We start from the raw sequence: 13,408 nt of genomic DNA, 5'->3' as shown, positions 1-13,408 counted from the left end.
GAATCCCAGCATGGTGTGGTTTGGAAGGGACCTCTGGAGATCATCCAGTCCAACCCCTTTGCTAAAGCAGGGGCACCCACGGCAGCTTGCCCAGGATCACAACATCCAGGTGGGTTTGGAATCTCTGCAGAGAAGGAGACTCCACAGCCTCTCTGGGCAGCCTGCTGCAGGCCTCCAGCACCCTCACAGCAAAGAAGTTTTTCCTTAAGTTCCCAGTGGAAATCTAAGTCCTGTGCCTGACCCTGGGCCACAGCAGGGATGCTGGCAGAGAAACTCAGAGGGAGCCTGTGCTGGTTGAGTCTGCAAGTCCAACAGCAAGGCAACAAAGAGCTCACCTCACCGTGCTGAGTCTGTTCAAGTATCGCTCACTGTAAACATCAGGGGGTGCAGGGGGGGTTGGGTTTCACTGCAAGGAATCAGGGCTGGCTGCCAGGAACCACCACCAAAACGCAGCCAAGGAGGCTTCAGCCCAAGTCTGCCCAACTGGGAGAGGGCAGCTGAGTGCTTCTGCTGCAGAAACAGCAACACACCCGAGCTGGGCAGGGCCATGGCACCGCGCAGGGAGCTGCCTGATCAGCGTGGTGGTGTCCAGCGAGGAGGAGCAAGGTGGAAAAGAGGAAAGCAAATCAGATCTTCCCTTGGTCAACAGTTAAGTGGGATTTAAAAATATATATATATATAGAGAGATGTATAAATACAGAGAAAAAGCTGGATCTCAAGACAGGTTGGATGAGCTGATGGGTTTGCAATTCAGGTCAAGCTCCTTCTGGTGCCTCTAAGTTACTCAGCCACTGAAGTGCTTTCTGGCTTAACCTGGGATTTGATTGGGGTGAAAAGCTGTGTTGCAGTCTGGTGCTCAGGGGTTGTTTTGTTGTTTTGTCTTTTTTTTTTTTCGCTGTAAGATTCCCCCAAAGAAGCAGATTTTGCTTTTCCAGCCATTCCAATTGGTGTCACAAGTCCATTTGCAGCCATGGCCTGGGAATCCTCTCCAGGACAGGATTCAGAGGTCGACCTTGTTGCCAGGGTTGCTTCTGTGGGTTTTGTTTTATTCCTTTTCCTTTTCTTTTTTTCCCACTCTCTTTTTTTCTTTTCTTTTTTCTCTTTTTTTAATCAAAAAACCCTTTAAATAAAGTTTTCTTTTCTAATATACATCAAACAATTTTCATGCAAAGCAGCAGTCATGGAGACATCCAGCCTTTCCAGGTTCCTTCTTTCTGTGTAGGACTCAAAAGAAAACCATCCACCTTGATTTGGCTTTGCTTGAGATGCTTCCTTCTCTTCACTTCCAGCCTTTCCAAGCTGGATCCTTTATCATTTTGAACACAGTCAGTCCTTGGGCCAGTCTCTGCTCCCTCCAGAAGAGCCTTGGGGTTTGTGTGTGTTCAGCAGCTTTCTTGCTTCTGCTCCCTCTTTGTTCCCCAGTGTCCCTGCATTCTTCTGCCCTTTGCCATCATGAGCACTGTGACCTTTCTTCAGCTCTCAATAGACATAGCCCCAATGAGTTGCTCTACTTTGTATGCCAGACGCTGCCTCCGTGCCTGCTCGTCCTGCTCCAAAGCCCCAATGAGCTGGCAGAAACCAAAAAGGGGGAGAGAGAGACAAAAAAAACAAAAGAGAGAGAAGGAAGTCAGCCTGGGAGAGGTGGGTGAGGAGCAGCAAGATGTAAGCAGCTCGAAAGGTGTGACTCTCCGATGGCAAATGGCAAAGCCAAGAGATGAGAGCTGCACAGAAGCACAGAACCATTAAGGCTGGAAAAGCTCTCGAAGAGCATCCAGTCCAACCATCAACCCAGCCCCCCCATGGCCATTAAACCCTGGCCCCAGGTGCAATGTGTCCACAGGGGTTTTTTTGAGCATCTCCAGGGATGGTGACTCCACCACCTCCCTGGGCAGCCTGTTCCAGTGCCTGACCACTCCTGCAGGGAAGAAATTCTTCCTGATATCCAACTTAAGCCTCCCTTGGTACAACTTGAGGCCATTTCCCAATTTCCTCAGACCTACAAATCTCAACCCACAGTGGCTCAAGGAGACCATTTCTCAGGGACTCTGTTGCAGGAAAGAAATTTCTCCTGCTATCCACTCTAACCCTCCCCCGGTGCAACTTGAGGCCATTTCCTCTTGGCCTATCCCTTGTTCCTTGGGAGAGGAGACCGACCCCATGCCGGCTGAGCTGTGGGTGGCCTCACCTCTGCACCCAGCCTGGGGGCCACCCACCTCTTCACTGTACTTGCTGACGTAGGAGTAGATCTCGTTGAGGGCGCTCAGCATGTTGAACTCGACGGAGTGCAGCCGCGACTGCTCGGCGAGGTAGGCATTCATGTCCTGGTCACTGATGGCAGGCAGCTTGGCAATGTCTGCATAATACCTGTGGGAAGCAAGGGCCATGAGGAGCACAGAGGCTCAAGATGCTTCTCTTCTCGTGCTGCACAATGGTTATGGTTGAAAGAGACCTTTTGGATCAGCAAATCTCAACCCTGGACGCAGCGCTGCCAGGTTGCTGCTGAGCCATGGTCCTCAGCACCACAACTGCAAAGCTTTGAAATCCCTCCAGGGTTTGGGACTCCATCACTGCCCTGGGCAGCCTGATCCAGGCCTTGACCACCCTTTTGGGGAAGAAATCGTTCCTCATGTCCAACTTAAACCTCCTCTGAGGCAACTTGAGGCCATTTCCTCTCGGAAAGGAGAAGGAGAAGAGACCAATCCCCATCTGGCTCCAGCCTGATTTTCAGGGAGCTATAGAGAGTCACAAGGTCTCCCCTCAGCCTCCTTTTCTCCAGGCTGAACAATCCCAGTTTTCTCAGCTGGTCCTCACCAGACCTCTTCCCCAGCTTTGTTGCCCTTCTCTGGACCTGCTCCAGCCCCTCAGTGTCCTTCTTGTAGTGAGGGGCCCAAAACTGAGCCCAGTACTCAAGGTATGGCCACCTCAGTACTAAGTAAAGGAGAACACTGTCCTGGTCCTGCTGGCCACACTATTGCTGATCCAGGCCAGCTCTCCAGCCATTCTGCCCCAAGCCTGGAGCACTGCAACAAGACAACAAGAGCTTGGTAGGGCTGAGCTGTGCCACCAGCTCACTGCAAGAGCCACCCTGAGAGCAATCAGGTCAGGTAGGACTGGAAACCCCAGGCCATCCCTGCTGCTCACCTCTCCACCCAGCTCTTGTAGCTGGGGATGTCCTTGGCGTACAGCAGCTTGTTGGAGGGGGAGTCCTTGCCCAGGCGGTGCTCTGAGGTGGAGCAGGAGTCCATGAAGGTCTGAGCCACCACGGAGAGGCAGGCATCTGTGATGCTGCCCTTGTGGATGTCAAACACAAACTGGGGGTTTTTGATCACATTCACCCAGAAGCGGAGAGGGAGGCTGGAGGGAAATGAAGAACAAGAGGAAGTGGTGAGAGAGAGGCAGGGGAGGGACATTTGCTGCTGTTTGTGTTCCCGAGGAGAAGGCAAATGGTGGGAAGCAGCAAGAACACAACTAGGAGTAGCTCCATCAAACACCAGTTAGTCCAGTCCTACCCAGATGGCTTGTGATGGGTCCTGCCATCCAGCAGGCCCCAAGGGAAGGCTGTCTGTGCCAGGGCAGAGCCCAGCAGTGCCTGGTGGCAGCAGCTGAGCAGCTCCATGAGGAGCCCATTAAGCTCCAGTTCATTAGGGCTGAGCCTGGGGTGGTGGTGCTGTGCCACCCCCCCACTGCCCAGGCACTCTACAGCACTGTGCCAATCAGCCACTGCCCAGCCCTGTGCCAGTCAGCCACTGCCCAGGCACTCCAAATCCCTGTGCCAATCAGCCACTGCCCAGCCCTGTACCAACCATTCTCTGCTCAGCCACTGCCCAGCCCTGTGCCAATCAGCCACTGCCCAGGCACTCCACAGCCCTGTGCCAATCAGCCACTGCCCAGCCCTGTGCCAACCATTCTCTGCTCAGCCACTGCCCAGCCCTGTGCCAGTCAGCCACTGCCCAGGCACTCCACAGCCCTGTGCCAATCAGCCACTGCCCAGCCCTGTGCCAACCATTCTGCCAGCCTGCCCAGCCTGTGCCAAGCCACTGCCCAGGCACTCCACAGCCCTGTGCCAATCAGCCACTGCCCAGCCCTGTGCCAGCCATTCCCTGCCCAGCCACTGCCCAGCCCTGTGCCAATCAGCCACTGCCCAGCCCTGTGCCAACCATTCTCTGCCCAGCCACTTCCCAGCCCTATGCCAATCAGCCACTGCCCAGCCCTATGCCAATCAGCCACTGCCCAGGCACTGCCCAGCCCTGTGCCAGTCAGCCACTGCCCAGCTGCTGCCCAGCCCTGTGCCAATCAGCCACTGCCCAGCCCTGTACCAATCAGCCACTGCCCAGGCACTCCACAGCCCTGTGCCAATCAGCCACTGCCCAGGCACTCTGCAGCCCATCAGCTGTGAGCAGGGCAGCAGCTAGCAGAGGCTTTGTCCCTGAATCCCGAGGCCTCTGCAATCAAAGGGGGATGATTATTCCTTTCTTCTTGGGCTGTACAGCAGGATCAAAAACCCAGCTGCTGCTTCCCATTACCTTTCAAGTCCAGGCTCTCTCCATCTCCCCCACTCTTGCTGCACTCAAGGCTCCAGCCTTAACTCTTGCTGCACTGCAGTGGAGCAGCTCAGCCCCCAGCTCTCTCCTCCTACCCCTTGATAGTTTAGACGTGCTCCAAAGGCATGAAACGTTTCCCAGCTGCCCTCCAAAGCTTGAAAACAAATCTTAGAGGAGCAGCTGAGGGAACTGGGAGGGTTTAGTCTGGAGAAAAGGAAGCTGAGGGGAGACCTCATTACTCCCTACAACTCTCTGAAAGAAGCTTGGAGCCAGATGGGGGTTGGGCTCTTTGAAAGGTCTTGGGGAACAGGAGAAGTGCCTGAGGACTTGGTCAAGCACTGGAATAGGTTGCCCAGGGAGGTGGTGGAGGTCCCATCCCTGGAGACATTCAAGGTCAGGCTTGCTGGGGCTCTCAGCAACCTGATCTCATTGGGGATGTCCCTGCTGACTGCAGGGGTGTTGGAGGAGGTGACCTCTAGAAGTCCCTTCCAGCCCAGTGGGTTCTGGGATTCTACAGTTCTGTGATTTCATGGTTCTACGATTCTCAGATTTTATGAGCCTATGATTCTGTAACAGCAGGATCCAGGATCAAACCCCACAGCCACATCTGCACCGGAGCAGCAGCAGCAGCAGCACTGCCTGCAAACCATCAGCACAGCTTCCATGTGCAGACCTCATGCCTCAGACCCGTGGGACTTGGCTGCTCCCAGCCTTTTGCCCACCTCCCGTTTCCCTCCCCCCCCCCCACCTCGGGGCACGGATCATTGGCTCGCTGCTCAGGATCTCAGCCTCTTGGCTCCCCCTCCTCCTCTTACCAATTGCTCTTCCAGGTGTGCCTCACATCTGTGTCGTGGATGCCATGCCTATCTGCCTGCTCATCCAGGAAATCAAACATGTACTTGATGGCGAGGGGCAGGGCGCTGCCGCGGTGCACGGTGCTGAACAGCGTCTCGAACAAGTCGTCCACGAACTTCTGCAGCGTGCCCTGATGGCAGCAGCAAGAGACAAGGGGAAAGGGAGGGGTGGGCACACGCTTGGCTAAGCACCAGTGCCAGCAGGGGATGCCAGATGGTGCTGCCAGCCCTGCAAAGCCCCGTCCTGGACCCCACGGGGAGTAGGGGAGGTTGGGGCTTTGTGAGCGTCGCTGGAGGTCCCCAAGGGGAATGCTCCAGCCTGCAGCTCCTCATGGCTGCTCTTTGCTCTTTAGCTCTAACCTGAAACAAATTGTTTTGCTTTCAGAAGCAAATCTGTGTTGTCTGCAATGAGGGGGACACACTGGAAAACTCCCTCTGCCCAAGGGAAGAAGGAAGGCTCAAGGGAGACCTTAGAGCAGCATTCCAGTACCCGACAAAGAAGCTGGGGAGGGACTTCTGACAAGGGCTAGGAGTCATAGGATGAGGGGGAATGGATTGAAGCTTGAGGAGGGGAGATTTGGATGGGATATCAGGAAGAAATTCTTGATGGTGAGGGTGGGGAGACACTGGAACAGGTTGCCCAGGGAGGTTGTGGATGTCCCCTCCCTGGAGGTATTTAAAGCCAGGCTGGATGAGGCCTTGAGCAACCAGGGCTGGTGGGAAGTGTCCCTGCCTGTGGGAGGGGGTTGGAACTGGATGATCTTTAAGGTTCCTTCCAACCCTGGGCCCCGGGGATGTCCTGGGGATGTCCCTGCTGACCGCGGGGAGCTCGGACTGGATGACCTTTGGAGGTCCCTTCCAGCCTGGACCATTCTATGAATTCAACCCCCAAGGGTTACCTTTGTAGCTAAGAGCCTGGTCAGGTAGATCTCAGACACCATCTTACTGCCCCGGTCTCCTTCCTTCTGGTCTCCATGGTCATGGTTCTTGACCAAGTGCCAGACCTTGACTCCACTCTCCAGGTCGGGGGTGATCATGGGGGCCCGGGAGCGCAGGCTGTCGGGGCTGCCGGTGTAGCGGAAGGTGGAGTCTGGAGGGTGGGAAGAGAAGCTGGTCACACTCAAAGCAAACTCCTGTCCCATTGCCCTGCCTCTTCCCAGTGATGCCACCATGCCCATGCTGCGTTTTCATGAGGGTAATGAAGCTCCAAACCAGCAGACACCAGCCAGATCTGCTGTTCCCCACAGATACCTGCTGGCCGAGCCCCTCAGACCCCAACCTTTCTGCTTTCACACTCAGACATGGGACTTTTCTCTTCCATTCTCATCCTTTACTTATGTGAACTCAATAAGCCAGGTTCAGACAAGATTCCTCCATCAGTTGCAGCTCAAACACAGCAGACCCTGGCCACCAGCTCCTGCCGCAGTGGAGTCCTGACATCAATATTTTCATAGATTCATAGAATGGTTTGGGTTAGAAAGGACCTCAAAGATCATCCAGTTCCAACCCCCTGCTATGGGCAGGGACACCTCCCACCAACCCAGGTTGCTCAAGGCCTCATCCAACCTGGCCTTGAGCACCTCCAGGGAGGGGACATCCACAGCCTCCCTGGGCAACCTGTTCCAGTGTCTCCTCACCCTCACTGGAAAGAATTTCTTCCTAATCTCCAGTTTCAATCTCCCCTCCTCAAGCTTATTTTGTAGACAACAAGCAGCTGCCTGACACAACCCGCACCAAGGGCAGAAGAAACTGCTCCTCTGCTTCTTGGGGCTCTCATTAGAGCAGCCAGAACTGAAGCTGAGCTCTGGTTGCAGAGCCTGAGGTTGCATCCTGGCCGTGCTGCCCATGGGCTGAAGGCTCCAGCCTCTGCCCTCCTCCCCAGCAGGGAAAGGGGAACTCCAAGGGAAGCAGACAAAGCTTTTATTTTCCCTTAATTGCTTGGAAACCATGGAGGGATGTGAGCTACATTTCACTTGCCAAAGGATGTGTCTCCCTGGATCCCATCCATGGTGTTTCCAAGCTGAGACACGAGGCTGAACAAGACAACTGTGCACTGCTGGGTTGCTTTTCTTCCCCCCCTTATGAAATTTCTTTGTTCTCTGGGAACCTTGTGCATGTCCCCAGGTTGAGCCTCCTGATTCACAGCTCACCCTCCTCATCCAGAGCAAGGGGATCAATCATAAATCAGCAGAGGGAAGGAGGCAAGTCATTACCAAAGTAGCTAGGTTTTCATCCCTGATTAAGGCTTAGATAAATGAGTGCTCCAACTGATATAATTAAGGAGACAGACAAGGGGACAGCTCAGGAAGCATCCAGTGAGTCTATTTTTAAACCCAGCCCTGTACTGATTTATAGCAGGGGAAGTAAATAAGTATCTCATTTAAATTCTGTTGGCACAATTAGAAGTATTAATCTCCAACATGAGCAATGAGAGTTCATATTGGTGGCTTGCAGAAGCTTTTCCATCCAGTTCTGGGGCCCCCAAGACAAGAAGGACATGGATCTGTTGGAGAGGGTCCAGAGGAGGCTATGAAGATGATCAGAGGGCTGGAGAACCTCCACTATGAGGACAGGCTGAGTTGGGACTGTTCAGCCTGGAGAAGGGAAGGTTCCAGGGAGACCTTAGAGCAGCCTTCCACTACCTGAAGGGGATATAGAAGAGCTGGGGAGGGACTTTTGAGGAGTGGGTGAGTGACAGGATGAGGGACAATGGCTTGGAGCTGGAAGAGGGGAGATTGAGACTGGAGATTAGGAAGAAATTCTTTCCAGTGAGGGTGGAGAGACACTGGAAGAGGTTGCCCAGGGATGTTGTGGCTGCTCCCTCCCTGGAGGTGTTCCTGGGCTGGTGGAAGGTGTCCCTCCCCATGGCAGGGGGTTGGAATTGGATGATCTTGAAGGTTTCTTCCAACCCATTTGTGGTGGCTCCTGCCATCCAGGAGCCACTGTGGCCCATCACTGAACTCTGTTTCTTACCATATCTGCTGATAGATGTCCTGGATATGCTGGCAGAGGCAGGAATGTTGTAGGAGGAGGTCTGCTTGGGAACAAGAGCCACAACTGAGCGGTCTGAGACCTGCAGAGAGAGAGGAGGAGGGGAGGAGGGGAGGAGGAGAGGAGGAGAGGAGGAGAGGAGGAGAGGAGGAGAGGAGGAGAGGAGGAGAGGAGGAGAGGAGGAGAGGAGGAGAGGAGGAGAGGAGGAGAGGAGGAGAGGAGGAGAGGAGGAGAGGAGGAGAGGAGGAGAGGAGGAGAGGAGGAGAGGAGGAGAGGAGGAGAGGAGGATTCAGTGAGATCTGCACCCATCTGCACTGCAATCACCAAACTGCTCATCCAGCAAAGGCTGGGAGCAGAAGTCCCCAGGCCTGGGCAGGAGCTGTTGGCACACCCCAGAGCTCCTGAGGACATGGGAATGATCCTGCTGGTGGTCCCAGCCTGGCTGAGCTCTGTGCTGGGGCAGCAGCAGCTCTCCAGCACAGGACTGAAGGAAAGGAGCGATAAATCCACAGACACATGGAAGATGTTTTTTTGGTGGTTCTGATTTAAGATCCCATTTGGCCCAATAAAAATGAGACTCTCCAGAGCTGTTGTGATCCAATTAAAGGAACAATGCAGAGGGAATGAAACAGCTCTAACAACGTTCTGGGCCATAAACCATTCCTATTAAACCATTTTTTATTTTAGCAATTTTTTTTAATTTTTTCTTTCTTTCTTTTTTTTTTTTTTTAAGGAACTTTAGAAGTTTGATTTACAGCTGAGCAAGCCATAAAGCCATCTTGCAAGGGATTAAATTGGCCATCCCTCCACTGCACCAGGGAGAGAATGAAGTGCTGGGAAGTCCAAGGATAAATGAACATTAGCACTAACAAGGTTTGGTTACAGCAGGTTTTAGTAGCCATGCTTTAATTTTATCCTCCCTATAAATCTGGTGGTTGCTGGGAGTTTTTTAAACTGCTTCTTTCCCTTCATTAAGAATCTGCAGGTTACCAGGGGATGGGCTTGAGTGCCTTTTAATCTTGACCTTGTGGTGCAGAGAGTGGAGTCACCACATCCAGTAGGGGCCCAGCCTACCCAACACAGAATCAACCAGGTTGGAAGAGACCTCATCAAGTCCAACCAATCACCCAACCCTAACTAATCCACCAGACCCTGGCACTAAGTGCCTCATCCACAGAAGAAATGCCTCTTTCTGCTGGAGGAATTGGACATTGTGATCCTAGAGAGCTTTTCCAAGTTGAATGAGCCTATGGGGGAAGCTCCAGGACAGGAGTTTTGCTCCCCCAGCATCTCCTCAAGCTCTCAGCAGAATCAGAGACTCATGGAATTGTTTGGGTTGGAAAAGCCCTCTAAGATCATTGGGTGCAACCAGCAACCCACCACCACCATGGCCACTAAACCATGTCCCCAAGTGCCACGGCCACACATTTCTTGAACCCTTCCAGGGATGGGGACTCCACCAGCTCCCTGGGCAGCCTGTTCCAACTCCTGACCACCCTGAAGGCTGTTTGTACAACATCTGCTGCTGGGAAGTGACCTCCACACAGTGATCTTGGCTACCTTCAAGGCTTTGGGTTGCAGTCAGATGAAAGGTTTGATGTCAGTGGCAGTTATGATGATTATTGCTAGTGAGAGTGGAAATAATAGTCACTTGTGTTTCACAGCACCAAAGTGAGACCTTTCTGAGCAAAACACTCCAAACACCTCTGTCATTTCCTCTTCTGCTCCTGCCTCACTTCATCCAACCTATTAAGTCAATGGAAGAAGCCATCAGTGGTGATATTATTTTCTCAGGCTGTTATTAGCTGCCACTGCACTTCAGTTTCACACTAGGGAGACACCCAAGCATCCCAGGGTGCTCCTGTGCAGGCAGCAGCTTCCCATCCAAGCTCCATTTCCACCAGGGCTGTGGCTAACTGGGAGAGGGACATTAAAAAAAATCCACATGTGCACAGAGCACTCCCCACATTTGGGATGGGATGGCTTTTGCCAGCTAAAAAAGTTCCAGTGGGCAAATTAGCCTCAGATGGAGCACAGGGTGGTTCCCCCCAGCTCTGCTGCTGCCACACTCCAGTAAAACCCCAGAGACACCCAGGGAGCTGCAGCTGGTTACAGCTCTGGAAACGCTCCAGGTCCTCTGTGAGCTGGCAACAGGCTGCACAAAACAAGACAAGGAAAAGAAAACCTGGAGAGGGCAGAGAAGCAGGGAGGGCAAATAAACCTTGGTGTCTGAGTGGGGTGGTGAGGATGACATGAGGAAGCAGTGAGGAGGCATCAAGGATCTAGTGAGGATGCAGTGGGGATGCTGCAAGGATGCAATGAGGATCCAGTGAGGATCTAGTGAGGATGCTGCAAGGATGCAGTAAGGATGCTGCAAGGATGCAGTGAGGATCCAGTGAGGATCTAGTGAGGATGCAGTGAGGATGCAGCAAGGATGCTGCGAGGATACTGTGAGGATGCAGTGAGGATGCTGCGAGGATGCAGTGAGGATGCTGCAAGGATGCAGTGAGGCTGCTGCGAGGATGCAGTGAGGCTGCTGCGAGGATGCAGTGAGGATGCAGTGAGGATGCTGCAAGGATGCAGTGAGGATCTAGTGAGGATGCTGCGAGGATGCTGTGAGGATGCAGTGAGGATCTAGTGAGGATGCAGTGAGGATGCTGCAAGGATGCAGTGAGGATCTAGTGAGGATGCTGCGAGGATGCTGTGAGGATGCAGTGAGGATCTAGTGAGGATGCTGCGAGGATGCAGTGAGGATCTAGTGAGGATCTAGTGAGGCTGCAGGCAGGCTGCAGTCAGAATGCTGTGAGGATGTAAGAAGGATGCTGGCTCCTCATTCACGCCACCCTCAGCTCCTAAGTCTCATTTCCCACGCAGACCTTCCCTCTTTGCTTCTAATTTTTCATTGTGAAGATCTTTCCTGTCTCTCAGCTTTTCCAGGCCCAGAGTGGCTGACAGGTATTCATGCTCTGCTGCCTCAGAGTTAACCCTGCATCAGCCACTGCAAATCATTTGACATCAAAGTCAGGGTCTCATTCTGCTTCAGTGAAGCCACACACGGGGCCAGACTCTCCCACGGAGTTCAGTGGGCACCAAACCAAAAGGACACTGCACAAATGTGACACAATTCCTTACAATGGAGTTTCCAAGCCCCAGAGAATGTGACAAAGGATGACACCTCTTCAACCTGCACATCTATTGCTGTCAATGAAGGAATAAGCAGCAAGGGGCAGGGCTCTCCACAGACTCCTGCATAGCGGTTCCAAAGTGTTACCTAGATGAATATTTCCTTTTGAAATCCCAGCTGGCTTTGGCATGTGAAGGCTTCCCACCCAAACCACAGCTGATGGAGGTATGTGCTGTGTTTTTGGAGAAGAGAAGGCTCCAGGGAGACCTTAGAGCAGCCTTTCAGTACCTGGAGGGGGGTAAAGGAGAGCTGGGGAGGGACTTTTGACAAGGGCTGGGAGTGACAGGCAATGGCTTGGAGCTGGAAGAGAGGAGATCGGGACTGGAGATGAGGAAGAAATTCTTCCTAGTGAGGGTGGGGAGACAGTGGAAAAGGGTGCCCAGTGAGGTGGTGGAGGTCCCATCCCTGGAGACATTCAAGGTCAGGCTTGCTGGGGCTCTGAGCAACCTGATCTAGCTGGGGATGTCCCTGCTGACTGCAGGGGGGGTGGGTTAGAGTATAGATTAATAGAATGGTTTGAGTTGGAAAGCTTCTTAAAGATTCTCTAGTTCCAACCCAGATGACCTCTAGACCTTCCAACCCAGATGACCTCTAGACCTTCCAACCCAGATGACCTCTAGATCTTCCAACCCACATGACCTCTAGACCTTCCAACCCAGATGACCTCTAGATCTTCCAACCCAAATGACCTCTAGACCTTCCAACCCAGATGACCTCTAGACCTTCCAACCCAAATGACCTCTAGATCTTCCAACCCAAATGACCTCTAGATCTTCCAACCCAGATGACCTCTAGACCTTCCAACCCACATGACCTCTAGACCTTCCAACCCAGATGACCTCTAGACCTTCCAACCCACATGACCTCTAGATCTTCCAACCCAGATGACCTCTAGATCTTCCAACCCAAATGACCTCTAGACTTTCCAACCCAGATGACCTCTAGATCTTCCAACCCAAATGACCTCTAGACTTTCCAACCCAGATGACCTCTAGATCTTCCAACCCAGACAACCTCTAGGTCTTCCAACCCAGTGCATCCTATGATTTTCTCCTTCTCTGATCCTATCTCCAGCTACAGCCTGCAAATCCAGAGCTTATTTTGTCTTCAGAGCAGGGTGAAGACAAAGCAGCTCTCCATAAAAGATGGAGACAATCTAGATGTCATTTTTATGGCTGGTTTACCCTGTTAAAACAGTGAGACAGCAGCTCCTGAAACACAAATGATTCTACACCCTTCTTCTAGGCTGAGCTTTAGCCCACATATTTGTTTTACTGTGTAGTCCTGGAGCAGCTGTATTTTTGATACCTGATAAAAACATTTATTACTCAAAGAGAGAGCAAAAAACAACCAAAAAACAACTGGTAGGAATACAAATAAAGCCTCCCTTAGCTGTTTGGGTTTGGCAAAACTCTGCCTTGACAAGATTTCTGTTGCAGAGCAGAGAATTTGGCTTCTTTTTAGGGCTGAAACGTCTCAGCTGGGCTGCACAAGTCAGAGTGGGGATAGGATCCTGGAATTGTTTGGGCTGAAGAAGCTCTCTGAGCTCATCCAGCTTAACCATCAACCCAACACCACCATGGCCACCAAACCATGGCCCCAAGTGCCATGGACACAGGTTTCTTGAACTCCTCCAGGGCTGGCGACTCCACCACCTCCCTGGGCAGCCTGTGCCAATGCCTGACCAAGCCCTCAGGCAGCTCTCCTGTTCTCCAAGACCTTTCAAGGATGATGGAGAGTGGCTTAGCAACAACATCTGCCATCTCCCTCAGCACTTGAGTGCATTCAATCAGGGTCAGTGCATCCCATCAGGGTCACTGCATCCCATCAGGGTCCAT

General features: G+C 52.7%; 1 protein-coding gene across 1 annotated transcript in view; it reads right to left on the bottom strand.

The window, feature by feature from the left end:
- Positions 1–1,472: 1,472 nt before the first annotated feature.
- The window catches only part of PLXNA2 (plexin A2), a 180,122-nt gene continuing 168,186 nt past the window's right edge, over positions 1,473–13,408 (bottom strand). Inside the window, exons 26-31 of the mRNA XM_054395915.1 lie at positions 8,369–8,468; positions 6,295–6,485; positions 5,357–5,526; positions 3,142–3,354; positions 2,214–2,364; positions 1,473–1,568 (exon numbers count right to left, since the gene is read on the bottom strand). Of these exons, the coding sequence (XP_054251890.1) occupies positions 1,473–1,568; positions 2,214–2,364; positions 3,142–3,354; positions 5,357–5,526; positions 6,295–6,485; positions 8,369–8,468 (921 nt within the window). The remainder of the gene's footprint in view (positions 1,569–2,213; positions 2,365–3,141; positions 3,355–5,356; positions 5,527–6,294; positions 6,486–8,368; positions 8,469–13,408) is intronic.

The sequence above is a fragment of the Indicator indicator genome, chromosome 35 (assembly GCF_027791375.1).
Source record: "Indicator indicator isolate 239-I01 chromosome 35, UM_Iind_1.1, whole genome shotgun sequence".
NCBI lineage: Eukaryota > Metazoa > Chordata > Aves > Piciformes > Indicatoridae > Indicator > Indicator indicator.
Note: the sequence above shows the minus strand (reverse complement) of the source record. Positions and strands in the feature narration are given on the sequence as shown.